The sequence below is a fragment of the Eptatretus burgeri genome, chromosome 15 (assembly GCF_056783735.1).
Source record: "Eptatretus burgeri isolate ZD-2024b chromosome 15, Ebu_testis_v1, whole genome shotgun sequence".
NCBI classification, from domain to species: domain Eukaryota; kingdom Metazoa; phylum Chordata; class Myxini; order Myxiniformes; family Myxinidae; genus Eptatretus; species Eptatretus burgeri.
The window spans coordinates 10,620,131-10,646,354 of record NC_140975.1 but is presented as its reverse complement, the minus strand read 5'-3'; the positions used below and the strand labels follow the sequence as shown (position 1 = coordinate 10,646,354).

At 46.4% G+C, this 26,224-nt stretch overlaps 1 protein-coding gene and 1 long non-coding RNA gene across 2 annotated transcripts in view; both read right to left on the bottom strand.

The window, feature by feature from the left end:
* Positions 1–22,766, bottom strand: part of LOC147011493 (terminal nucleotidyltransferase 4B-like) — a 61,561-nt gene extending 38,795 nt beyond the window's left edge. Inside the window, 5 exon segments of the mRNA XM_085857428.1 lie at positions 1,046–1,153; positions 1,264–1,384; positions 1,542–1,588; positions 3,342–3,465; positions 22,332–22,766. Of these exon segments, the coding sequence (XP_085713554.1) occupies positions 1,046–1,153; positions 1,264–1,384; positions 1,542–1,588; positions 3,342–3,465; positions 22,332–22,642 (711 nt within the window). The 5' untranslated portion in view covers positions 22,643–22,766.
* Positions 22,767–23,628: 862 nt separating this feature from the next.
* LOC147011492 (uncharacterized) lies at positions 23,629–24,700 on the bottom strand. Its single transcript, XR_015052065.1, has 3 exons — positions 24,352–24,700; positions 24,052–24,213; positions 23,629–23,948 (listed from the first exon to the last, which is right to left on the bottom strand). It is a non-coding gene; the product is annotated as an uncharacterized LOC147011492 (long non-coding RNA).
* Between the last annotated feature and the right edge of the window lie 1,524 nt (positions 24,701–26,224).

Below are 26,224 nucleotides of genomic sequence, written 5' to 3'. Positions count from 1 at the left end.
AACGTATTGGTGGCGCGATCGGGCAATCGTGCAAGGTATTGAGAGAACGTTAGCCTCATCTCCTCTCCTTTTCTCTTTATCAAAGTGTGTGTGTGTGTGTGTGTGTGTGTGTGTGTGTGTGTGTGTGTGTGTGTGTGTGTGTGTGTGTGTGTGTGTGTGCGTGTGTGCGTGTGTGCGTGTGTGCGTGTGTGCGTGTGTGCGTGTGTGCGTGTGTGCGTGTGTGCGTGTGTGTCCGTCCTGGCGCCTGTCCTCGTTTAAGTTAAGATTGTACAATAATTATAATCGGGATAACTCTGCTCTGTGTCTGCTTTTGTAAGTTGCTTGTATGTTGCCACACCTCTCACGCTTCTTTCCATCCCTGCATTACACACAACAATAAAACTATTCATTGTGCCACATATCTTTCCTCACCTGGTTGTAAATAAATTATTAGAAGAAATGTTCCCAGCTCGTTTTTGTCTGTTCTTTCAATGATGCAGCATAGTCCGAACTTTATTCCCAACGATCCGTTCCTTTTAGCCGGTACGTCCTTGGCAGTATCGCTCAGGTGCATCCGATGCGGTAAAGTGATCTGGTTCGGACAAGGCGTACCGGGGGTGTGTTCCCCGGTAATTAAATCACGTGATTAATTACGTAACCCGGTTAACCCACTGACGGGAGGACCCTCGGTCACGTGGTTGAGTTATTAGCGTTCACGGTCGGTTAGCGACCCGCCGCGTCACAGAATTATCCGTGTACGCGGCCTGCAATTCCGAGGAGTCTGGTGGGAACCCGAGATAGCTTCCCCCTCTGGTGGTCTTCTCACCCGACCTCCGGCCCACAACAGTATGTTTTAGAGCAGGTGCCAATTCCCCCTTTGGGTCATTTTGACACCCAATCTTCAAACACATATGTGCCACCTTCCAGACACCTCACTTAAATAAGGAAATGCAACTCCAATTGAAGTCCTCTCAAAACCAAAATAAAAATAACAACCCTTTGAGCTCCTCCACCAAGCAGGCAAACCCCAAGCTCTCAAATAAGGAAGACACAGCAAGCGTCTCACCTGGACAAACTCCCGGATGAGTTCTGCCGATTTCACTCCGTTTTCCACGTTGAAGCTGATGTCCACCTTGACGTCTGACTCTGCGTCAGTCAGTTTGATGATAGGTACCTGCGCATCAACAAGTACAGCACGTGACCAAAGACACGATTGCTGGTAACAACCGATCTGAGCGCACAAAACCACCTTGGCAAGCTTAGCGTTTGCCAAATCTAACTCACCGTGGCCTTGTCCAAAACTTTGATGGAGTTTGGAGCGGCGATGCCATGCCGACGCAGTGCCTCATCAAGGGTCCACAATGGTAATGAATCCCACTTTCCAAATACCACCAAGTCAATATCACTGAGAAGATGATCGTTCCATGAGAATGTGTGTAGGCGAGCAGATAATGTCCCCCACCGGAAGGGTCACAACCCCGACCGTTCAACCTCTCAAAAGTATAAAGCAAAGCAGGAATGAATAAGGTGGCTAAGGGGCACAGAGATGGACACAGACTTACCTGGTAGGAAGGTATAGACCAGTACGAAAGCTTCCAAATACCTGAACCTGCAAGACAAAAGGGGATCTTTCTCAAATACACTTCAGAATATATCAGGTAATAAATGAGCGAATATGATGTGCCGCGAATGCGTCGATGGTCATGTGTCCGCCCAAGTTAGATGTCAACCCACCGTTACGTTTGATCTCAATTAAAGATCACATGAGAGAGAATACGAGACAAGTACAAGAGACCACACAAGATGCTTGTGACTCAAGTTGCGGTTTGCAAAATCATTTTCAAAGGGTACATGACCTTTGATCTTTTGAAACTAAAATTGAATCAAAGTATTCTCTCTGTTACAATCTTCACTTGGTGCCAAGTTTGGTTGAAATTCCTTCTGTGGTTCTGAAGTTATCATGGTCTCAAATATTTAAATTTGTCACAAGACCTAAGGGCTTAGACCTACGACCCTTTGAACCAAATATCTAATCAGTTCATATGTGCACATAGTTTGGTTGAAATCCCTTCTGTGGTTGCAAAACAAAAACAAACAAAAAACAAGAAAAAGAGTAATCAGAGATTGCAGACCCTCACCAGGACTTGTTTTGTGTGGCGTTTGTGTAATTAATAAAACATAACTAGAACTGCCACTTTATAACGGCTAGCAGTGATGACCAGGTACCAAGACGTCTCACTTTGATCGGACACCTGACCCATGACATTTATTATTATTCTACTGAATTCAGAATGGGTTTAAAATAAATTAAATTCAAATCAAATGGAAGACCAAACAGGTATAGTCCTGCATTGGAGTAATCAGAAGGAACCCGAACAAGCAAAAAGCAAAGATGAAGTCATCAGGAGGAACCTGGATAGGATTCAGGTTTCAGCTGCTGCTCCTCTACCCTCAAAACCCATCCAGGTACAGCCAAGTGAGCATTATTCAAAACAAAAAAAAGAAAGAAAGAAAAAGTGTCCAGTCATTCTGGAGAAGATATATTGATACGTTTTAAGATAAATCCAATATGGCTGCAAAACTATGTGACCTATGACGTAATGTGTGAACCTTTTGTTCCTCATGAATAGGCGGTCAGACGTGTAAAGTTTCACCTCAACATGGTCAGCCATTCCAGGAGATTTTTTAAGGTTTAAAAAATAATAATAATGAAAAAATACGGCTACTGAATCATGTGACTGATGACATCTGCAATTTATTTTCTGTGTACCATTTCATCCCAAGATGACCCTCAATTTTTTTCAAACTGATCAGATGTAGCATTACACATATGCAATTATGACGTCATAACAAGGGCACCGATGATGATGTAAAATAATCACACTCGTTCCCCATGAGTAGGACTTGCCAGGTGCCAAGTTTCAATTTTTTTCCCCTTGGTGTGGTTGCAGAGATAGAAGTATGTATCCACCGATTACAAATGCACAGGGAGAACATCAAAATGAAGGGAAGAGAAGGGAAGGGATGACGATGGGATAAAGAAAATGGGGTTAGAGGAGCGTGGAAGGAGTGGATTTGGAATACAAGTCAAGGAAGTGAAGCTGCGATGACCAGTCCGGATGGGGAGTGGGGTGGGGTTTTGGGAGGATGAAAAATTCCACCATATGTGCCGGTGCAACAAATCAACCGTCTCCCAAGCTGGGATCATCATGTCATCGTTTCAAACAAAACAAAACTGATTTTTTTTTTTTTAAACCTCCGAGAACCTAAAAGTCTGTGCACAAAACCAGATCAACGTATAATGCAGAGGGACAGCGGTCTGTACACAAACCAGAGCCACCGATTTCATAGTGCGCACTCACATCTGCGCTCGGCCACAGCTCCTTGATGACCTGCCGGATGCGATCCACTACCTCCGTTCGCATGGCGTGCTCGGCGGGCCTCGGAGACATGTACTTGAAAAAGTCTATCATCTCATCGTGCAGGCTGCGTGAGAAAGAGAAATAGTAGAGGGGAGGAGAGGGGGAGTGAAACAAGTAGGGATTAGACGCCATCGTGCACAACAAAGCCATTGTTGTGATTGGTGGAAGACTATATCCTTGATTTTCATTGTGGTGGCAACAAATGTGTTGTGCTAACAACGACATGCTGTATTGCTTTCAATTCACAAAAACAAGAGGTTCAAGTTCATACAAATTGAGCAGTTTCTCCTCACAGCAAACAAGAGTCATGAAGCAGCTTATACGTAACAGATGCAGGCCAAGGACATTTGGAGACATGAATGTACTTTTCCTTTTACATTAAACAAGCCATGCCAACCCGTCACTTCACCGACGGCTTTAATCAAAACATTGTACAGTCCATCCATCCATGAATCTCAATGAGGATGTAAAAGGAAGTGAAACAAACAAAAAAAAAATGATGCTTTATAACACTTAGTTGTTGCTGCTGTCGTCGGTGTGCTCCGTCCGTTTACTATTATATACATTTCCATTTGTTTGAGTAGAATCACTATATATAATTTCTTGTGCTCCTTCAGTGTCCACGACAACACATTTCCAAAGGGCTCCTGCTGTCATACGATCGGAATCACAACATTAAAGGTCCAGGTCCTGCTTCTTCCTCTTCTTTCAGACATGGAAAGGAGACAAAGAGACAATTCTTTACCGGAAAGGAGACAAAGTCTTTCACGAACCAGCTGGCCAGGCATGGCATTTGACAAAGTAATTGGGGCAGGAATTTGGAATTTGTTAATGGTGCCGGCGATAGCTCGCCGACTCGTTGCGAAGGACACCGTGCGATCTTTAACGTCTCTGGCAGATGGAACACCCGGTTAAATGTCCATCTGAGTGACGGCACACACTTTGATGAATCACCCTGCCTGTGAAAAACAAGGATGACAGTTAATAGCTGGGTCAGGACTCAAACCCAGGCAAGACGGCTTGGAGGTCAGGAAAATAGACACCCTATACAGTCGGATTTAAAATCTGAGGATCTCAGCTCCATCAAGATCTGTGCTCAGACGTGCTACCACCCCCCCCCCCACCCCACCCCTTCCTTAGAAGAGAGGGGGGGATCTGTTTTTGCTTCCTAGGGTTTCCTGCCTTGGTCGCTGGTTACAAACCAGCTCCATTTCACAGCACAATGGCATTCAGGCAATTTCATCACGTGTCCAAAAAACTTTTGTCAAACATGCCACAAGGACGAGCAAGGAGCACTTGCCTTTAAAATAAATAAAAACATAATAAATAAATAAAAAAGAGGTCATGAAGATCAAAATATCAACACATGGTCATTCATAATGATACAAGCTCATTTCAAACGCTAAAACTCAGTGGAACAAACATAAAGCGTTTTAGTCCTGGGCCGACCCCACGAGGTGGGGACTAATTGGGTCGGGTTTTATTTTCGTAGCACCAAGTAGCAGCAATCAATGCTTCATTCCAACATGAAACAAACGGATAGAACGATAAATACATCCATAAATTGCACAATACAATACAATACAATAACAGCACTTGGTCAAGCACATACCTCTGCCAGGCTGAACAGTTTACGTGTTGTATCCCACCGATAGACCGGATCTGGATCCGGACCTGAACCAAACTCTAATCAGCTTGTTATAGTCACCGACGCACTCATCCACTTCGTTTTGTCATAATCCGGCCGCAACCTTTTGAAGTAGTGCATCATGCTATCTATCTATCTATCAATGTATTACCAAAACTCTCATCTTGTATGTATGTATGTTCTGAAATACAGCCAAAACGGTACACGATAGCGCAAAAATTTTAGTGCCACCTTACTCACCATTCTCCTGCGGTGTGCAGTATCAAGTTTCATTCAAATCGAGCAACGAAAAATTTTTTAAAAATCAATTCCTGTTTCAGTGAAGTACTCTTCAGGAGAATTTGATCAACGCAAACAACCTCAGCGGTATAGTTCGCTGGAGCTATCTTTTTTTTTGTTTTCTTGAAATGATTTATTTTAAAATCTCAAACATTTGGTATAGACAAAGAACGATTTATTTTCAAGCATAAAATAAATATCACCATTTTGATCTAATACTTCCGTGTTCAAAAAGAAATTAAATTGTGTTTCGAAGATTATGCACAATAAATTCTTTTCTCAGTTTTTTTTCACATTGACGCGCAATATCAATTTTCGTTCAAATCGGGCAACGAAAAAAATTATTTCAAAAATCAATCTCGATTTAGTGAAGTACTCTTCAGGATTATTTGATCAATGCAAACAACCTCAGCGGTATAGTTCACTGGAGCTATATCTTTTTGTTTTTTGAGAAGTTTTTTTTTTTAAATCAACCGCTGTCACAACGGTAACCCAACGGGTTCACAGATCGTCCAGTACCGAGAATATCGCTTTTAGCCACATGTGCTATGACATCATGAATGACGTCACAATTAATGTTTATTTATTTATTTTTGCACGATTGACGTCACAATTCTTCTTCTTTTTCGTTTAGTATGATGTCACAATCGACGCTGGGGACCTGAGTATGTGCCTTTTCAAGGTTTGATATTGTTACAGCTGTGGAAATTCGCAAACCACCATTCAGGGCCCGCAGGTGAGATAACTCTAAGTACATGTGTAGTTAGCCCCAAACCCGTTGTTTAGAGGGAATTTATGTGATTCATTCGGGCTGCGACACTTTGAGATAGCCGTTTTTCTGTTCTATCTTTATTTTGAACCAACCACGTCTCAACCGCCATCACACAACCACCACGCCAGCCAACATCACCAACTGCAACAACGCTCCAACCCTCAGACAACAACAACGCCAACAGCCACGACCTTTACCTTCACAACTCAATCTCGCAAACATCGCATCACCATCATTCCCAAACGGCACCATAACCATCAAACCACCACCGATAAACCCTCCACCACCCTCACCTCTCTCCTTCTATGGCCATTCCCACACCACCTGTGAACACTGAGCGTCGGGCTGTCTTGGGCTCGTTCAGCGATACGCACCGAGCCGCGAGTGCAAATAGCGGCATTTCCGAGGGAGAATTCGGATCAGGAACGCGACACGCCCACTTCTGATCCGTCCAATTAGCAAGCGCGGAGCGGCTTGGCCCCGCCTCCAGGTGTGTCTGTGTGAAATCGATATATGCAAATTCTAGGATCAGGGGAAGTTCACGCCCACTTTTACTCAGTCCAATTGGCGAGCGTGGCTCCGCCTCAGAGGTCATCCTGATCCGGATATTTGCATATTGTTTTCTCCTGCCGGCCTATAAAACGGCGAGCGCAAGTCGAATCGTGGCAGAGTGTGGCAGTGGCAGACTGTGGCAGGGGCAGAGTGTGGCAGGGGCAGAGTGTGGCAGGGGCAGAGTGTGGCAGGGGCAGAGTGTGGCAGTGGCAGAGTGTGGCAGTGGCAGAGTGTGGCAGTGGCAGTGGGAGAGTGTGGCAGTGGCAGTGGGAGAGTGTGGCAGTGACAGTGGGAGAGTGTGGCAGTGGCAGTGTGTGTCGGCAGGGCAGAGCGAGTCGAGTCATCGGTGTGGCAGAGAGTGGAGTCAGGTGGCGAAGTCATCGGTGTGGCATCGAGTTGGGTTCTGCAGTCGGCTGAGGAGAGTTGCGGGAAGAGGCAAAGGAGCTTGGGTCCGAGGCGAGAAGGACGACGGTCAGCGACGAGGTCGTGGTGTGAGATTGCTCGTCGCGGGACCCAAGCCAGCCAGCCATTCTCCTCCCCCAGGGCATCAACAATTCCCGCTTTCCCCGCGCTGAGATAGTGCAAAAAGGGGGCCCCGTTCCCACCCCACTCCAAACGTCGTGCCAACAAAACCCGCCAAGGAGCACGGACTCGGGGCACAGCCACGCTGCCACCTCTGCGGCTCATCCGCCAACGCGTCACGAGGACGCGGGTGGGACCCCCCGGTCTCGCGGACCTGGCCACTCCTCCAGGTCACGCGCACATATTGGCCTCCAGGCCTGTCTGCCCCCTTGTCTATGAGGGTGGCTTCTTTCCTTTGCTTTTGAGTAAATGTGTGTTGGCGCCGTCTGTAAAGTAGAACTGTATAAGTGTTGCCGTGTGTACGCGTATTCGGTAGCAACTCTGCGTCATTGTTTCTTTTGTTTTAACTGCAATATGTGCATTTTGACTGTTTGGCTGTATATGTGTGCTTTCCATGTGTCGTGTAATAAATGTGCATTGTGTGAACTGTTTTCCCGTTTCGCTTCGTCTTTTCTTTATTGACCCTCCATCCTGCTTCAAGTAAAGGGTTCGTCGTGGGCTTAATACGCCCGGGAATTAATCTGAACCGTCCAGGTCTGCGATAACACCGCTCGGTTATCCCGATAGCACGGAACGGGCCGCCCAAGCGGCCCGTGTCTGGAGTCGACCTGCGGCGAGGTGCGATCGCCCGGTTGACCATTCGCGCAGGTACTTCGGTAGATCGAATTTGGCGAGCAACCCTATCCTGCGCAGGTGGGCAATTGGCACGATCGTGGTGAGGTTAAACCCCCACCCGTGACTAGCTCCCGGCGTTGGTCCGAGAGGGTCACGACTGAATTGTCCGTCCGGTGGGCGACGTGCCGCGATCCGAGTTACGTGGCGCGATCCGAGTTATGTGGCCGTCCACACCCCGGCGGGTGCGAATTCGCAAAAATATTAATCGGACAAGCGGTTCCCAAGTTACGGCCATTTATCTGTCAACCAATGACAAGACACGGTGCTATGACATCACGAATGATGTCACAAATAATGTTTATTTATTATTATTTTTTTTTTTTGCACGATTGACGTCAATTCTTCTTCTTCTCCGTTTGGTATGACGTCACAATCGATGCTGGGGACCTGAGTATGTGCCTTTTCAAGGTTTGATATCGTTCTTTATCCGTTTCAGCTGTTTCCCAAGGGTTTGAAAGCTGTTTTTTTCCCAAGGTTTGAATTAATTGTTGTGCTTGGAAGACATTTGTGAACACATTTACAGAGGGGCGAGGGAGGAGGGAGTGAGGAGGGAGTGAGGAGGGAGTGAGGAGGGAGTGAGGAGGGAGTGAGGAGGGAGTGAGAGGGAGTGAGAGGGAGTGGGAGGGAGTGGGAGGGAGGGAGGGAGGGGAGGGAGGGAGGAGGGGGAGGGAGAGAGGAGAGGAAGGGAGAGAGAAGAGGAGAGGAAAGAGAGGAAAGAGAGAGGAAGAAGAGAAAGGGAGAGAGGAAAGAGAGAAAGGGAGAGAGGAGGAGAAGAGGAGAAAGGGAAGGGAGAAGGAGAAAGGAGAAGAGAGAGAGAAAAGAGAGAGAGAGGGAGAGAGGAGAGAGAGAGAAGAAGGAGAGGGAGAGAGAGAAGAGAGAAAGAGAAGGGAGAGGAAGAGAGAGGGAGAAAGGAGAAGAGAGGAAAGAAGAGAAGAAAGGAGAGAAAGAGAGAGAAAGAGAGAAAGAGAAAGGAAGAGAAAGAAAAGGGAAAGAGAGAAGGAAAGGAAGAGAAGAAAGGAAGAAAGGAAGAAAAGAAAGAAGGAGAAGAAGAGAGAAAGAAGGAAAGAAGAAAGGAAAGGGAAAGAAGAAAGGAGAAGAGAGAAGGAGAAAGGAAAGGAAAGAGAAGAGAGAAAGGAAAGAAAGGAAGGAAGAGAGAAAGAAAGGAAGAAAGGAAGGAAAGAAAGGAAAGAGAAAGAAAGGAAAGGAAGAAAGGGAAGAAAGGGAAGGAAGAAAGGAAGAAAGGAAGAGAAGAAAGGAAAGGAAGAAGAAAGGAAGGAAAGAAAGGAAGAGAAGGAAGAAAGAGAGAAAGAGAGAGAGAAAGGAAAGGAAGAAAGGAAAGAGAGAGAAAGGAAGAAAGAGAAAGGAAGAAAGAAGGAAAGAGAAAGGAAAGAAAGGAAAGGAAGAGAAAGGAAAGGAAGAAAGGAAGGAAGAAAGAAGGAAAGAGAGAGAGAGAAAGAAAGGAAAGAGAAAGGAAGGAAGAAAGGAAAGAGAAGAAAGGAAAGAGAAGAAAGGAAGGAAAGAGAGAAGGGAAGGAGAGAAAGAGAGAAGGAAGAGAGAAGGAAGAAAGGAAGGAAGAAAGAGAGAAAGGAAGAGAGAAAGGAAGAAAGAGAAGAAAGGAAAGGGAAAGGAAGAAAGGAAAGGAAGAGAGAAGGAAAGGAAGAGAGAAAGGAGAGAAAGGGAAGAAAGGAAGGAGAGAAAGGAGAGAAAGGAAGAAAGAGGAAGAAAGGAAAGAGAGAAGGAAGAAAGAGAGAGAAAGAGAGAAAGGAAGAGAGAGAGAAAGGAGAGAGGAAGAAAGAGAGAAAGGAGAGAGAAAGAGAGAAAGGAAGGAAGAGAAAGGAAGAGAAGGAAGAGAGAAAGGGAAGGGAGAGGGAGAAAGGAAGAGAGAAGAGAGAAGAGGGAGGAAGAGAAGGAAGAGAAGAAAGGGAAGAAGGGAGAAGAGAAGAAGGGAAGAGAGAGAGGAGAGGGAAGGAAGAGAGAGAGAGGGAAGGAAGAGAGAGAAAGGGAGGAAGAAAGGGAGAGAGAGGAGAAGAGAAAGGAGAGAAAGGGAGAGAAAGGGAAGGGAGGAGAGAAGGAGAGAAAGGGAGAGGAAGAGAGAGGAAAGGGAAAGGGAGAAGGGAGAGAGAAAGGAAGAGAGAGAGGGAGAAAGGGAGAAGGAAGAAGGGAAGGAAGAAGAGAAGGGAGGAGAAGGGAGAGAAGAGAGGAAGAGAGAGAAGGGAGAGAGAGAAAGAGAAGAGAGAGAGGAGAAGGGAAGAGAGAGGAGAGAAAGGGAAGAGAAAGAAGAAAGGGAAGAGAGAGAAGAGGAAGAGAGAAAGGAAGAAGGAAGAAAGAGAGGAAGAAAGGAAAGGAAGAGAGAGAAAGGAAGGAAGAAAGAGAGAGAGGAAGAGAAGGGAGAAGAAAGGAGAGAAGAGAGGAGAAAGGGAAGGAAGAAGGAAAGGAAGAAGGGAGAGAGAGAGAGAGAGAGAGAAAGGGAAGAGAGAAGGAAGGAAAGGAAGAAAGGAAAGAGAGAAAGGGAAGAAAGAGAAAGGAAAGAGAAGAGAGAGAAAGGGAAAGGGAAGAAAGGAAGAGAGAAGGAAGAGAGAAGGAGAAAGAGAGAAGGAAGAAGGAAAGGAAAGGGAAGAAGAGAGAAGGGAAGGAAAGAGAGAAAGAGAAGAGAGGAAGAAAGGGAGAGGAAGAGAAAGGGAAGAGAGAGAGAAAGGAAGAGAAGGGAAAGGGAAGAGAAGGAAGAAAGGGAAGGAAGAAAGAGAAGAGGAAAGGAAGAGAAAGGAAAGGAAGAGAAAGGAAGAGAGAAAGGGAAGGGAAGGAAGAGAGAAAGGGAAAGGGAGGGAGAGAGGGAGGGAGAGGGAGGGAGAGGGAGGGAGAGGGAGGGAGAGAGGGAGGGAGGGAGAGGGAGGGAGAGGGAGGGAGAGGGAGGGAGGGAGGGAGGGAGGAGAGAGGGAGGGAGAGGGAGGGAGGGAGGGAGGGAGAGGGAGGGAGGGAGGGAGAGGGAGGGAGAGAGGGAGAGGAGAGGGAGAGAGAGAGAGGGAGGGAGGGGAGGGAGGGAGGGAGAGGGAGGGAGGGAGAGAGGAGAAAGGGAGGGAGAGGGAGAGGGAGGGAGAGGGAGAGAGAGAGAGGGAGGGAAAGAGAGAGAGGGAGGGAGAGAGAGAAGGAGGGAGGGGGAGAGAGGGGAGAGAGAGGGGAGAGAGGAGGGAGAGAGAGGGGGGAGAGAGAGGAGGGGGCGAGAGAGAGGGGGCAAGAGAGAGGAGGCGAGAGAGAGGGGCGTCACAATTCTTCTTCTTCGTTTGATATGACATCACAATTGATGCTGGGGACCCGAGTACGTTTCCCAGGTGTTTCCCAAGTTATGGCCATTCATGATACGGTTGGTCCGATCTAATGAAAACAACGCCCCAATCCAGTCGTTTACGAGAGCGAAGGAACGAAGCTGCACATACTGGCACGCACCTACGGGCCCGCACTCGTAATAATAATAATAGCATCACTTGGCAATAATAATAACCAATGTATAATCCCAGCCTTGGCCCAAGCACATCTGGGCTTTGTGAAAGGCAAGCTCATGCTCAAGCAGTACAGCAGGAAGGTATGCAACAAACCTGTGAAAATGAAAATTTGATCAAATGGAATAACTAGTTGACGAAACATGTGAAAGTGAAAGTGTCCATTCCTTCCCTTGGTGTTGCAGCGATCACCTTGGAGACGTCAGTGCCGTGGGAAAGCACCTTGACCTCTTGTGAACTACAAATGTACTCCAATGAGTGGACATGTGGAAAACTTAAATGGCTCATGACCACGAGATGTCAACAGCACTTTGGAGCAGACATCAAGGAGGCACCTGCACCAAATCAAGACTTTTAACCCATGAGGTTTATTTATTTAACGGGAAAAGAGCCAGTCTTTCGGTGCGGGTTAATTCCCTCAGGATTGGCATATTTTAGTACGACTTGCAATGCCTCGAGCAGCGCGATGCCAAAGGTACGTACCAGGTATTTACTTGGAAATAACCACCTCCACCCTGAACACACAGGACTGTGGATGATTTTTTTTTTTTAAACTGTGAAAACTAGCCCGTGCACACAGTACAAAAGGCAGTCTTCACCTCATTCCGTCAAGGAATGGTGCATACATGTCAACAAACATGCACTTCTCAAATCATAGTATTGTAACGTTTCTTTGGGAGTGGGTGGGAGAGGTTAGATATTCCCATAGAGCAGATAGGAATGTTTTGAGTAGCATGGTGCGTCTACAAATAGTTAGCCATCTTGATGTATAAAAGAGGGAAACGTTGGTTTAAGAATTGTCTGGTTTGCATGTGCACCAGACAGGGGGTGGTGCGTGGTAATAATTAGAGATTATGGTGAAGGAAATTGCGTGTAAAACCTCTGTCAACCTCTACAATGGGATGCCAGGAGACTTGGCAGAAGACGGGGCGGAGCCATGAACGCCTTCAGGGTCAGGGTTATAGACGCCTCCCAAGCGGGCAGTGTGTTGCCCAGGGAGAGGAGAATGAAGAGCCGAATCGGGCAGTTGGGAGGAGAAGATCGAGGTCTGAGGAGAATGAGGAACAGAACAGAGAGAAAGAGTTCTGAGGAGAACAAATTGTGGGAGAGTTTTAAGGAGGTCGTTCTGCCTGCCTGTTCTCTTCGCCCTGTGCCCGTTCGGTCTGCCCAAGTGCTTCATCTCCTCATCGTTCTGGTCATCGTCTGCTCGTCCCCGCTGCCACCAGAGCCGAATCCCACGGTTTTGTCCCCTTCCCCTCAGTGACTGAGTTTGGTGTGTGGTGCCATTGTTTTTATTCTCATCGTATGTAATTATTTATCAATTGTATGTAATTATTTATCAATTGCATCCCCTTCCTCCCAACCCACTGTTATCTCCTCATGATGACATCATCCCCAGGTCCTTTTTTTGGGGGGGGGGGGGAATAAACCCGTCGGTTACAAAAAGCTTGAAGGTCTTTGTGTCTCTCCTCACGATCCGCGCACACATTGTCCGCCATAATTCGGAACGTCGTCCGAGGGAGTAAAACCGCCAGTTCGTCTCATCCACCCAGCATCGGTGTTAATTGACCTGGACACGACAGTATTACTGTACGAGCAAAAGTACCCCTTGCTTCGCCAACTGATATAATCTAAAGACATGTTGTACTTCAAACATTCTGCTCTATTCACTCGATAATTTGCCCAAGGTAATCTTCTATCCGGTTGGACGTCAGCTATCACCTTCATCAACCGTCCTTGCTGCTCATATGCGGAGTGAGCAAAAAAAAAACAAAAAACAATCACAAGAATAAAAATAAATCACTTCTTCTTTGCGAAGCTTAGTGTTGGATTTTGTTTTGGTTTGAAGCTCCGCTAAAAATGAATGAAATGAAACATTTTGAAAATTTATAATTATTCTCACTCAGATTTCAACATCACCACAATGCAGATCGTTAATTTGTTAAAATTTTCTTTATTTCAGAAGATGATGATGATGATTTGTAATACCGGCAACCACCGGAGTCGCTATACGATGCACATTTACATTGAGGGAAATGGGATCTTTCGCCCAGCCTGAACACCATCCCTAAGATATACAGAAACCATACATGGAGTATCCTAAGGCTACATACAAAATTTGCTTCAGTAGTTTTTTTTTTTTCATTTATGAAGCAAAAAAAACTATTAGGGTTACCAGTATCCAGTGTTACCCAATGGGGGGATACTCGGCGCTGCCCTGCAAGGTGGTTGGGGGGGGGGGGAAGAATACCAAGCATTGCCAGATTGGGGCGGGGGAGAGGGAAGCGCTACCCCATGCGACTCAACTGTGAACTTTTCCTGGCAGTTGTTTCAGAACGTGATGGACCTTGAAAGCCTATGGAGTTATTGGTCTCATGAGGGTTACTTTTTGCTTGCGGAGAGAAGGCAGCACTGCCTGATGCTACATCCCAATATACACTTTATAGCAGCCTTTGGCGGAAAAAAACAGATGTTAACGGCAATGTGCGGTCACTTAAAACCTTGTCCAGATTCTGAAGTACCCACAACCAAAATTTGGGGCCTCTCAGTGCTACGGTTCAGCCATGGAAAGTATGACGCAAAAACACTTCAAATTATGTAAACAAACATGAATTGAGATTTATACATTAAATATCAATGAGATTTGGTGGTGCAGCATACAGTCAGCTGAAGTGGCAGAAAATAGGTACAGCAACGGTTTTTGGTAAACCAGAGGTTTGGATGGAGATGGAAAAAAAAATGACAGACCAGACTCAGTGGCATCATGATTGGAGCGTCCGCTCGGAGCCAGGGAAGGTCGGTGGGTCGAACCCAAGACAAGTCACACGAAACACGAACAACAATAATTTTTATTTTATTTTTAATCCCACCCATATCCAAAGGAAGCGGTTGTTTGGCATTTTTAATTTGAAATAGGCAAATCCGAGAAACAAAAGACACCCATAAGAACTACCCCCCAGGAGTCGCTCCAACTACCCCCCAGGATCCGCTTCAACTACCCCCCAGGACCCGCTCAAACTACCCCCCAGGACCCGCTCAAACTACCCCCCAGGACCCGCTCAAACTACCCCCCAGGACCCGCTCAAACTACCCCCCAGGACCCGCTCAAACTACCCCCCAGGACCCACTCAAACTACCCCCCAGGACCCGCTCAAACTAGCCCCCAGAAGGTCAGGTCAGGTAGGTCAGGTATGGGAGGATGTGCTGTCGCAGCGCGTCGCTGAGTCCACTTCCCGCCAGTACTCCAGGGGACTCCCTCTGGCCATCCCCCAGGCAGTTGCCTGGCCCATCCCCATCTCCTTGAGATGCTGATCAACCTGCTGCAACTACGAGGCACAGGGTTGGCCCATTGGCATCCACCCACGAGGCTTCCTCGCTGAGAGAAACTGGTGAGTAGGATCAGCATCAGGAAAACGAGGCACATGTCCATGCAGCCACAGCTGACACTCACAGATTATGCAGGTAACAAATCTCATTTGAGTCTCTCAGCAACCGCTGATTGGACAAAAAGTCCGACCAGCGAGAGCCAAGGATTCTCCAAAGGGACCTGGTTCCAAAGGAATTAAGTCGCTAACTCAGATCCTTGGTCAGAGTCCAAGTCTCACATCCATAGAGCAAGACTGCAAGCACCAAGGACCTGAAGACTCAGACTTTCATCTTCCCGCACAGGTACTGGCATCGCCACACCCCATGTTATGGGGAACCCATGACTCCCCAGGCCCGACCGAGACGTCTATTGAACTCTGGCTCACAACCAGCAGAAACATGAATATCACTGCCAAGGTAAGTGAATCTCTCCATGATCTCAACATCCTCACCACAAACCGGTACAGAGAAGATATCAGCGTCCAAGATGTCATTGAAAGCATGGATCTTAGTTTTGACCCAGGAAACCCGTAATTCCAGCGGCTCAGACTCCTCATTCAGCACCTCAAAGGCCCTCAAAAGGATATTCAGAGTCTCTGCAAAGATGACTGCATCATCTGCAAAATAAAGGTCAGAGATTTTGACATTCCCAAATGATGCACCACAGCTTGATCTCTCCGACATCCCTCCGCAGAATCTAGTCAATTCAAGCGCTGAAAAGTGTGGAGGTCAGTATATACCGCTGACGAACTCCAGTAACAACTGGAAATATGACAGAGATGGTACCACAATATCTCACAGCACTCAGTACCAGAGTGTAGCTCAGACATCAGATCGATCAGTTTTGGTGGCACCCCACAAAGACCAAGAATCCTCCAGAGAGCACACCGATTCACTGAATCAAATGCTTTCCAGAGATCAACATAAGCTGCAAGCAGCCCCTGCCAAAACTCGTCTACATTCGGGGAGGACCCGAAGAGCAAGGATAGTCAATCGTTGACCTCTTTGGTGTAAAGCTGACTGCTCTGGATGCTGGTGCTCAAGTAGAGGGTGGCGACCCCTCAATAATTATCTGAGCAAAGACCTTGCCCGACACTGAAAGCAGCGTCACCCTCAGTAGTTGATGCAGTCTTGGCGATCACCATTCCCTCTCCAGAGAGGGAAATCCAAGGCCCCTCTTCCAGTCAGTTGGGATGACGGCTGTATTCCAGGCAGAGCACAGAACTAATTGCAATGACACGAGTAAAGCATTTCCACCAGCCTGGAGAAGTTCAGCATGGATGCCACAGCTCCCAGGAGCTTCACCCCACTTTGACCGGTTCACCGCAGCCTGTGTTTTCACAAGCGAAGGTGGATCATAGTTGATTGGAGGGTCAGCAATAGGGACAGAAACACCCATGACATCCAGCTCAACAGCTCGTGGATCAGCCTGGCACAGCTGCTCAAAGTCACCGGCCCAGCGGGCCTTCACTTCGAATTCCCTTGTCAAGAGCCCACCACCCTCCACTCCAACTAGAGTACACCGAGAGACGGGCTTGGAGGAACGCAATGCACGAATTCCCCTGTAAGCAGGAGAATCACTTGACCACAGGTGATGCTCAACCCACTCACAGATTCCTCGCACATCGGCCTTGTCCAAACTGAGGGCACATGCAGTTTTACGCCTCCGCTCCCTCAACAGCTCAGTTCTGCCATTCAGCCTGCCCCTGCGACTCTGGTCAATGGTATCCAGAGTCCCTTGAGAGACAAACTTCTTCTTCGCCCTGTGGTGAGTTCCAAGACATCGACCGACAATATCAAGGATGGTTGGTGGTCCTGAAGGCACTCCACAACTCTTCAGGATCCCCCAAAGCAGCAGGCCACCCAAATCTCCACTCGGGTTGTTGGCAAACTCCTGAGCTACCCTCTTGTCCTTGAGCTTGCCAACATCCAGCCGGGGTTGGGATGGTACCATTCTCCCAGATTTAAGCTGCAACTTCAGAGTTGCCACAACAAGCCTGTGGTTGGTATTGAGGAACTGAGCACTACGGTAGACCCTGCAGTTCTGGATCATCCTCCAATGACCGTCAATGAGGACATGGTCAATCTCCTTTGCCACACCGCCAGCGTTGGAATACCAAGTCCAGCGATGAGCTTGTGGGCGCTGAAACCATGAACCAGCCACCCGACGTCTATGACTTCTTGCAAAGTCAAGGAACTTAGTGCTATTCTGGTTCACAGTTCCAGACCCATGGGAACAACACGTCTCAAAACTATCCACATCAGTTCCAGTCGATGCATTGAAATCCCCCAAGACGAGAAGTGTATCTCGCCTGGGGCACTGAGCAACCAGACTCGAGCGTGGCATAGAATGCGTCCTTCACAGTGAGATCACTCGCCTCAGTCGGGGCATGGATCGAGACCAGGTAAATGACACTCAAGGAGTGACGAATCCTTAATCTCATAATACACTTGGTGACTGGTGTTACCTCAATTATCATTGGAGTCAGTGTCTTGGATACAGCTACAGAAACTCCTTGGACATGGTAACCATCAGAGTGACCAGACCAAGAGTAGATGTAACCACCCGCAATGATCTCATTGCAATCCAGTCTCCCGACCTCAGAGAATGCTGGCAATACCGATGTCCAAACGCTTGAGCTCAGATGATGAGAGACAGGTGACCATCTCTCTTCGGGATAGCACAGTTCAGGCACCCATCCCAAGGGACCACCTCAGGTTAACCCAAGGAGACCGCCCGCTGGTGGACAACACCTCAGCACCAGCCGAACAAACACGACTGCAATCTGACCTGGGAATGTTACCCAACGGTTTTCCTCCTTTCATCAAAGAGTGAGGGTCCCGAAGGCTTTGCCCGAATCCCGTCATCCGGTGAGCTGCCCTGCGGAGGGCAGCTGCATAGGAAGTACTCCCACGAAGTGGGTCTGAAGATTAATTTTGGCTTTTAATACGTTTTGCGGAATGAACGATTTTACGGTGGCTGGAATGCAAACCCTGCCACCAACCTCCGAATAAAAAGTAACCCAACTGCAGGAGGACGTCCACAGATACAGTTGGGCATCAGAAATGAATGGCCGTTGGCTCAAAAGGAGCTCCTCCGCCCTTTTACAGGTTTTGATTTTAATCCTGCTGGGTGTGCATACGATACACCCTCCTCACCAGAAAACCTGGTGGAGGAGACGGTTTCGTCGCCGACAACCCGACCATGAAACTGGTTCGGACAGGTTGACATGGTACCTGTAGAAAATCACAGATCTGATCTGGCCTGACAATAACACCCACTGCAGAACACGCTCGAATGGCCCTCCAGAACCTGCTTTAGAAACCATTAGAATTGGCTTAGAGAATAACCTCACAGAATTACCTTATAAAATTACCCTTTATAACTACCTGAGAGAATTACCCTTCAGAACGACCTCATGGAATTACCCTTTAGAACCACCTCACAGAATTAGCCTTTAGAACCAATTCAGAGAATTACCCTTTAGAACCACCTCAAAGAATTACCCTTTCGAACCACCTCAAAGAATTACCCTTGAGAACCACCTCAAAGAATTACCCTTGAGAACCACCTCAAAGAATTACCCTTGAGAACTACCTCATAGAATTAGCCCTTAGAACCAACTCATACAATTACCCTTTAGAACCACCTCATATAATTACCCTTTAGAACCACCTCATATAATTACCCTTTAGAACCACCTCATATGATTACCCTTTAGAACCACCTCATATGATTACCCTTCAGAATCACCTCATATAATTACCATTTAGAACCACCTCATATAATTACCCTTTAGAACCACCTCATATAATTACCCTTCAGAATCACCTCATATAATTACCCTTCAGAATCACCTCATATAATTACCCTTTAGAACCACCTCATATAATTACCCTTTAGAACCACCTCATATAATTACCCTTTAGAACCACCTCATATAATTACGCTTCAGAACGACCTCATATAATTACCCTTCAGAACCGCCTCATAGAATAACCCTTGAGAACCACCTCATAGAATTACCCTTGAGAACCACCTCATAGAATTAACCTTGAGAACCACCTCATAGAATTACCCTTGAGAACCACCTCATAGAATTACCCTTGAGAACCACCTCATAGAATTACCCTTGAGAACCACCTCATAGAATTACCCTTGAGAACCACCTCATAGAATTACCCTTGAGAACCACCTCATAGAATTACCCTTTAGAACCACCTCATAGAATTACCCTTTAGAACCACCTCATAGAATTACCCTTTAGAACCACCTCATAGAATTACCCTTTAGAACCACCTCATAGAATTACCCTTTAGAACCACCTCATAGAATTACCCTGAAGAACCACCTCATAGAATTACCCTTAAGAACCACCTCATAAAATTACCCTTTAGAACCACCTCATAAAATTACCTCATATAATTACCCTTTAGAAGTACTTCATATAATTACCCTTTAGAACCACCTCATAAAATTACCTCATATAATTACCCTTCAGAAGTACCTCAAAGAATTACCCTTTCGAACTATCTCACAGAATTACCCTGCAGAACTACCTCATAAAATTACCTTAAAGAACCACCTCATGGAATTACCCTTTAGAACTACCTCATAGAATTACCCTTTAGAACTACTTCATAGAATTACCCTTTAGAACTACCTCCTAAAATTACCCGAAAGAACCACCTCAGAGAATTACCCTTTAGAACCACCTGATAGAATAACCCTTCAGAACCACCTCATATAATAATCCTTTGGAACCACCTCATAGAATTACCCTTCAGAACCACCACATAGAATTACCCTTTAGAACCACCTCAGAGAATTACCCTTTCGAACCACGTCAGAGAATTACCCTTCAGAACCACCTCATAGAATTACCCTTTAGAACCACCTCATAGAATTACCCTTTAGAACTACCTCATGGAATTACCCTTTAGAACCACCTCATAGAATTACCCTTTAGAACCACCTCATAGAATTACACTTTAGAACCACCTCATGGAATTATACTTTGGAACCACCTCATAGAATTACCCTTTAGAACTACTTCATAGAATTACCCTTTAGAACTACCTCCTAAAATTACCCTAAAGAACCACCTCAGAGAATTACCCTTTAGAACCACCTGATAGAATAACCCTTCAGAACCACCTCATCGAATTACCCTTCGGAACCACCTCATAGAATTACCCTTCAGAACCACCACATAGAATTACCCTTTAGAACCACCTCAGAGAATTACCCTTTAGAACCACCTCAGAGAATTACCCTTTAGAACCACCTCAGAGAATTACCCTTAAGAACCACCTCATAGAATTCCCCTTTAGAACCACCTCATAAAATTACCTCCTATAATTACCCTTTAGAAGTACTTCATATAATTACCCTTTAGAACCACCTCATAAAATTACCTCATATAATTACCCTTTAGAAGTACCTCAAAGAATTACCCTTTTGAACTATCTCACAGAATTACCCTGCAGAACTACCTCATAAAATTACCTTTAAGAACCACCTCATGGAATTACCCTTTAGAACTACCTCATAGAATTACCCTTTAGAACTACCTCCTAAAATTACCCTAAAGAAGCACCTCAGAGAATTACCCTTTAGAACCACCTGATAGAATAACCCTTCAGAACCACCTCATATAATTACCCTTTGGAACCACCTCATAGAATTACCCTTCAGAACCACCACATAGAATTACCCTTTAGAACCACCTCAGAGAATTACCCTTTCGAACCACCTCAGAGAATTACCCTTCAGAACCACCTCATAGAATTACCCTTTAGAACCACCTCATAGAATTACCCTTTAGAACTACCTCATGGAATTACCCTTTCGAACCACCTCATAGAATTACACTTTAGAACCACCTCATAGAATTATACTTTGGAACCACCTCATAGAATTACCCTTTAGAACTACATAGAATTAATTACCCTTTAGAACTACCTCCTAAAATTACCCTAAAGAACCACCTCAGAGAATTACCCTTCAGAACCACCTCATAGAATTACCCTTTGGAACCACCTCATAGAATTACCCTTCAGAACCACCACACAGAATTACCCTTTAGAACCACCTCAGAGAATTACCCTTTAGAACCACCTCAGAGAATTACCCTTTAGAACCACCTCAGAGAATTACCCTTTCGAACCACCTCAGAGAATTACCCTTCAGAACCACCTCATACAATTACCCTTTAGAACCACCTCATAGAATTACCCTTTTGAACCACCTCATAGAATTACCCTTTAGAACCACATCATACAATTACCCTTTAGGACCACCTCATAGAATTACCCTTTAGAACCACATCATACAATTACCCTTTAGGACCACCTCATAGAATTACCCTTAAGAACGATCTCAGAGAATTACCCTTTCGAACTTCCTCATAGAATTACCCTTTGGAACCACCTCATCGAACTCTTCAGAATTAAGCACGTTGGATAGAAAGGTTTCTCTTCTTCATTTTTGACAGGCAAACGGACGGAAGGAAGAAAGGAAGAAAGGAAGAAAGGAAGAAAGGAAGAAAGGAAGAAAGGAAGAAAGGAAGAAAGGAAGAAAGGAAGAAAGGAAGAAAGGAAGAAACGAAGGAAGGACGAAGGATGGACGAAGGATGGACGAAGGATGGACGAAGGATGGACGAAGGATGGACGAAGGATGGACGAAGGATGGACGAAGGATGGACGAAGGATGGACGAAGGATGGATGGAAGGATGGAAGGAAGGACATTGCTAAATATTGTGAAGTGGTTTTCACATCCGTGCTGCTTCCTTGCTTGACGCTCAGCGTTTGTAAAGGATTAAAGGCACCGACAAAAACCATAGGTAAGCAACCATTACGCACACTCACATCGGGCCACGTCCTTCTGCACTGAAGTTCCTCGTGAGAGGAACTCGTCTTCAACAAAACATCAGACCCTGGATGTTCTGATATGGATTATAGCGACCCAATCTCACAAAGAGTGTGTGTGTGTGTGTGTGTGTGTGTGTGTGTGTGTGTGTGTGTGTGTGTGTGTGTGTGTGTGTGTGTGTGTGTGTGTGTGTGTGTGTGTGTGTGTGTGTGTTTTTAGCATCGGAACCCAAGATCCCAACCTCAACAGCCCGGGTTCAGATGGACACACAAACAGGGTAGCCCACTTGGTGTAACTTGAAGTTAACTCAGTAAAAGGAACGTGGAACGTTTAAAACTCCATCAGAGCATCAGATCGACTGTGGGAATAAAAAGTTCACTGTGAGGCCTCCAAGTACAGGAGGAGGACCGAAGTGAAGATCGCGGGTGTTCACTGAACATCACCAGAGGAACCGAACGGTCCACGGAACCAGCTGTTTGCCATGAAACTCCACCGGCCTTGTCTCCGGCAAACAAGACCCCGAAATACTTCAATCACCCACCGGATACTGTACCCGCCCCCAGGTCCCCTCAACCTCAGGGAGACACTCACAACGCAACCTCCACACCCACCCACCCCCAACCCCCCACACCCCACACAACGCAGCCCCCCCAACAGGAATCACATTGGTCATTGCCCGTTCGTCCTCACCCTAACACTCCATCCACGTAACGTCGTACTTTCCAGGGCATTCCTCCAGCCACCGTGAGCAAAGCCAAGTGCACGCCGTTCGTACAGGCCCGATTATCGCGCTTGCGCTTTCCCAGGCCGGCCCGCACCTCGGCCGGGCCCTCCGAGGCAGCGGCCTGCAGCGCAAGGAAATCATCGTGCCGCCGCATGGCGCCCGTCTGCAGGTACAGGTTCAAACCCCCGACTCCCTGCGTCGTTTCCCACACTTGCATCCACAGAGCGTTCGCGGGACCGAGTTGCTCAGGCTGCAGCCACGCGAGCCGAGGATCCATGCAAAGAAGCCCGTTTACCTCAACCACACCCGGCGTGGGAGCGAATGCCGCACACTTCACCAAGCTCCGTCGCCTCTGACAGGAACGAGCCAAAATGGTGGCGCCCACGGCGCGAAAAATCGCGTAGTGCGCATGCGCAGTACGTTTTGAACGAGGCGTCGACCAATGAGAAACTGCCGACGTGCTTGCGTCACCAACTGACGCGCTTTGCCGCTTCTCCTCTTTATCGTGACGTCAGACTTGCGGGAAGGGAATGGGCGGGGCCAATGTAAGCATGAAACTTTCGTTTAACTCGGAAACGCCAACAGAAAACAAATGACTCTCACTCGAACGGCCGCCGACGTCTATAAAATACGTACTAGGAGATTAACCAACAAAGTCACGAGAAGAGATAATGCGCTTTAACGTTTCGAGCGTTCACCCTTAATTAGAGCAAAAAATATCGTTACTCGAACTCTTCCCGTTTTTCAATTGTTAAAATCCATTGTTTTCAATTGTTTCAATCAACTAAACATTGTCTCAAAATATGGCCGCACATATGAGCAGAGTCATAAAAAGGTCCCTTTGGGCCCAAAGCCTCATTAACGAGGGACACAGATCACTTTTAAACTTAATCTAAAACACTCGACTGTACTTTCAACTGCTTAACCTCCTTTTCAGGTTTGGGCAGCACTGACATCACCACCGACGGTGGAGGTCTGGGTTTGGGGGTTAACGTTGATGAGTCCATAATCAACTACACATCAATCGAGGTGGGAGGTTCAATTTCTGCCATATTTACGTACTTAATAGATGGCCACAAACTAGGCGTCAAAGTTACCTCTTCGGAGATGAAATGACAACGCCCTTCAAATGGACCACCTTTGAATGACCTGATGGTGTTTGAATGACCTGATGGTGTTCTAACAAGAGGAGGTGAAGGTAATGGGTGGGGGGGGGGCACCGCAAACATCACCGAAGCGTTTAAGCTCACACCTGCGAAGGTGTGTTACAAAGGACGTCACCGTACAACGACGGTCTTAAGACCGAGTATGCGTGCTGTCTTGTTCAGGCGTGTTAAGAAATAGAGGAAAAATGGTTTAAAAGTTTGTTGAAGACTACTCACGGCTCTCAGAACCAAATCTCACTCGTGTTTGTGAGGGCAATGCTTGAGGAATGCAACCACACACCTGTGGAGAAGGTGAAGTTCGGGGAGGGGTGTTTGGCACACTTTCGAAGGATATGATCATTCCGACATTTCAGGTGTTTGCTCGTTGTCAAGCGGAAAGTCGAGAAGGGTCGGAGGCACAGTCATTGGAACAACCTCCTGTTACAAGGGAAGGGAATCACAGTCGACCACCATGAGTGGACTAAGATCACGTGTGGACCACCCTGAAGGTCATCAATGAGCCAGCTGGGCTTTTACTCACAATCCAATAGTGGAATGACAGTTACCCTGAGACGAGCTTGGAGTCCCGACAAAAGATTAGAATCCAATGCCTAATACCGCTGCCTTTAGCTGGATTTGAACCCCCGACTTCTCAGATACTAAGTCAGTATCCTCAGCAACAGTCCACCAATAGACACTCCATCTGTGAACACATAATGGTTTTCTTCAAAAAGTGGTGCTTGGTTGGGATCTGAGTGATTGTGGGACGTGGGTGCTCGTTGATAATTGAATGTTAACTTGATTTATGGGAAGGCATAATGGCCGAGAGATACGCACTCACCTGGGTTCGAGTCCTGACGTGGCAACAAACTGTCATCCTGGTGTTTCACAGGCAGGGTGTTTCATCAATGTGGGTGTCGTCCCATTGGTTGGTGGATGTTCGACCCCGCAGTGTCTTTTGTGGAGAGCAGGCGAGCTATCTCCGACATCCTGAACAGATTACAAATTTCTGCTCTAACTCTTGCTGGGAGATGGATGGCAAACTGCTCAGCATGACCCAGCCAGCGAAACTGCTTCGGCAGAACCAACGCCCTGTGTCACAGCATGGTACATCGGGATTGAACCCTGATTTATAATCGTGAGCATCATCGAATATTTAACACTTATTCAATTAATCAACAACGAGCAGTTCCAACCCCCGACCAAATATTCCACAGATTCAGACCTTTGTTAACCAAGATGATGTATACGGTTATTGTAAATAAATAAATAAAACGATTTATCAGTTTCACACAACCATATTCTGCACATCTTCAAAATGTCATCCATGAAGATCGTCCTTTAAATGAGCAAAAAATGGTGGCAGGTTGTAGGTGTGAGATTTGGAACGTCGGGTGAGTGGGTAAGCACCGTGAAAGCAACCTCTGCCGTGATCCGATGCGTTTTCAAAGGAAGATCTCCGCTCCGTCATTGTCCGGATGGGTTTTGATCCCATATTGTCACTTTCATTACTAGGATGGCACGTGGTGGAGTGCATACCTCCGCCCGGGTGAACCGTCTAAGTTTTGTATCGCACCGAGAGGCCTGGTCTGGATCCGGATCCGAACCAAAATCCAATCGGCTTTTTCTCATCACCCAACTCATTCATCCATCTAAGTTTGTCAGAATCCATCTCCAACTTTTTGACATATCATGTCATATATCTTTTTGGCCTTATCTCTCAATGGTGAAGAATCACTTGGGAGATTTTTTTTTTTAAAAACTCGCATCCGGATTTGGATCTTCACCAGAATCTAAACCATTCGTCCTCATCATACACCCAACGTGTCCACCAAGTTTCGTCCAAATCTGTCCATCGTTTTGAGACGTGTTGTTTATCGTTTTTGACCCTACATCTCTCAATAGTGAAGAATCACTTTAAAATTCTCTTATGCAGATCCGGATCGTCATCAATTCATCCTGATCACACACCCAACATCTCCACCAAATTTCATCCAAATCCATGCAAAACTTTTATTTTTTTAGATATCATGCTCACAGACAAACAGAAACACAGACACGGGTGAAAACATAACATCCGTCCACCTTCGGTGGCAGATATGATTATCCAAATGCATTTAAGTCACAATAATGTCTGACAATATAACAGAGACTGCACACCTACCTTTGAGTCAACTCGGCTGGGTTAAATTCCTGACCTGACTAAACTGTTGGTTTGGTGTTTCAGAGGCAGGGCGAGTCATCGATGCGCGTCCTCCCTCGAATGGACGTAAAACCGGATGTCCCATCTCCTAGCATTAGTTGATCGGATGGTGAAGATCCCATAGTGTCTTTGACGAAGAGGCGAGTCATCGCTGGAGCCATGAACAAATTACAAATTCCTGGCAAAATCACCTCCGTTCGAACATCAGGCCTTGCCAACCTGCTTGTGAAAGACTTATGCAAAAACGTGGCATTTAAATCATGCTCATCCATAAATTATGCTCTGATCGGGTCCAGAAGAGTATCTGGTTGGAGGTTGTTTTTTTTGTTTTTTTTAAAGAAATAACTCAAACTGGTTTATATAATATAAAAAAGACATAATTAGACATCACGACGTCGACCAAGATGCCTCCACCGACATTATTACATCATTATAATACTTGCACCAAGTTGTTCTCAAGCAACACATTTTTAACCTGACATGACCTCTGACCTTTGACCTCTTGACCCCA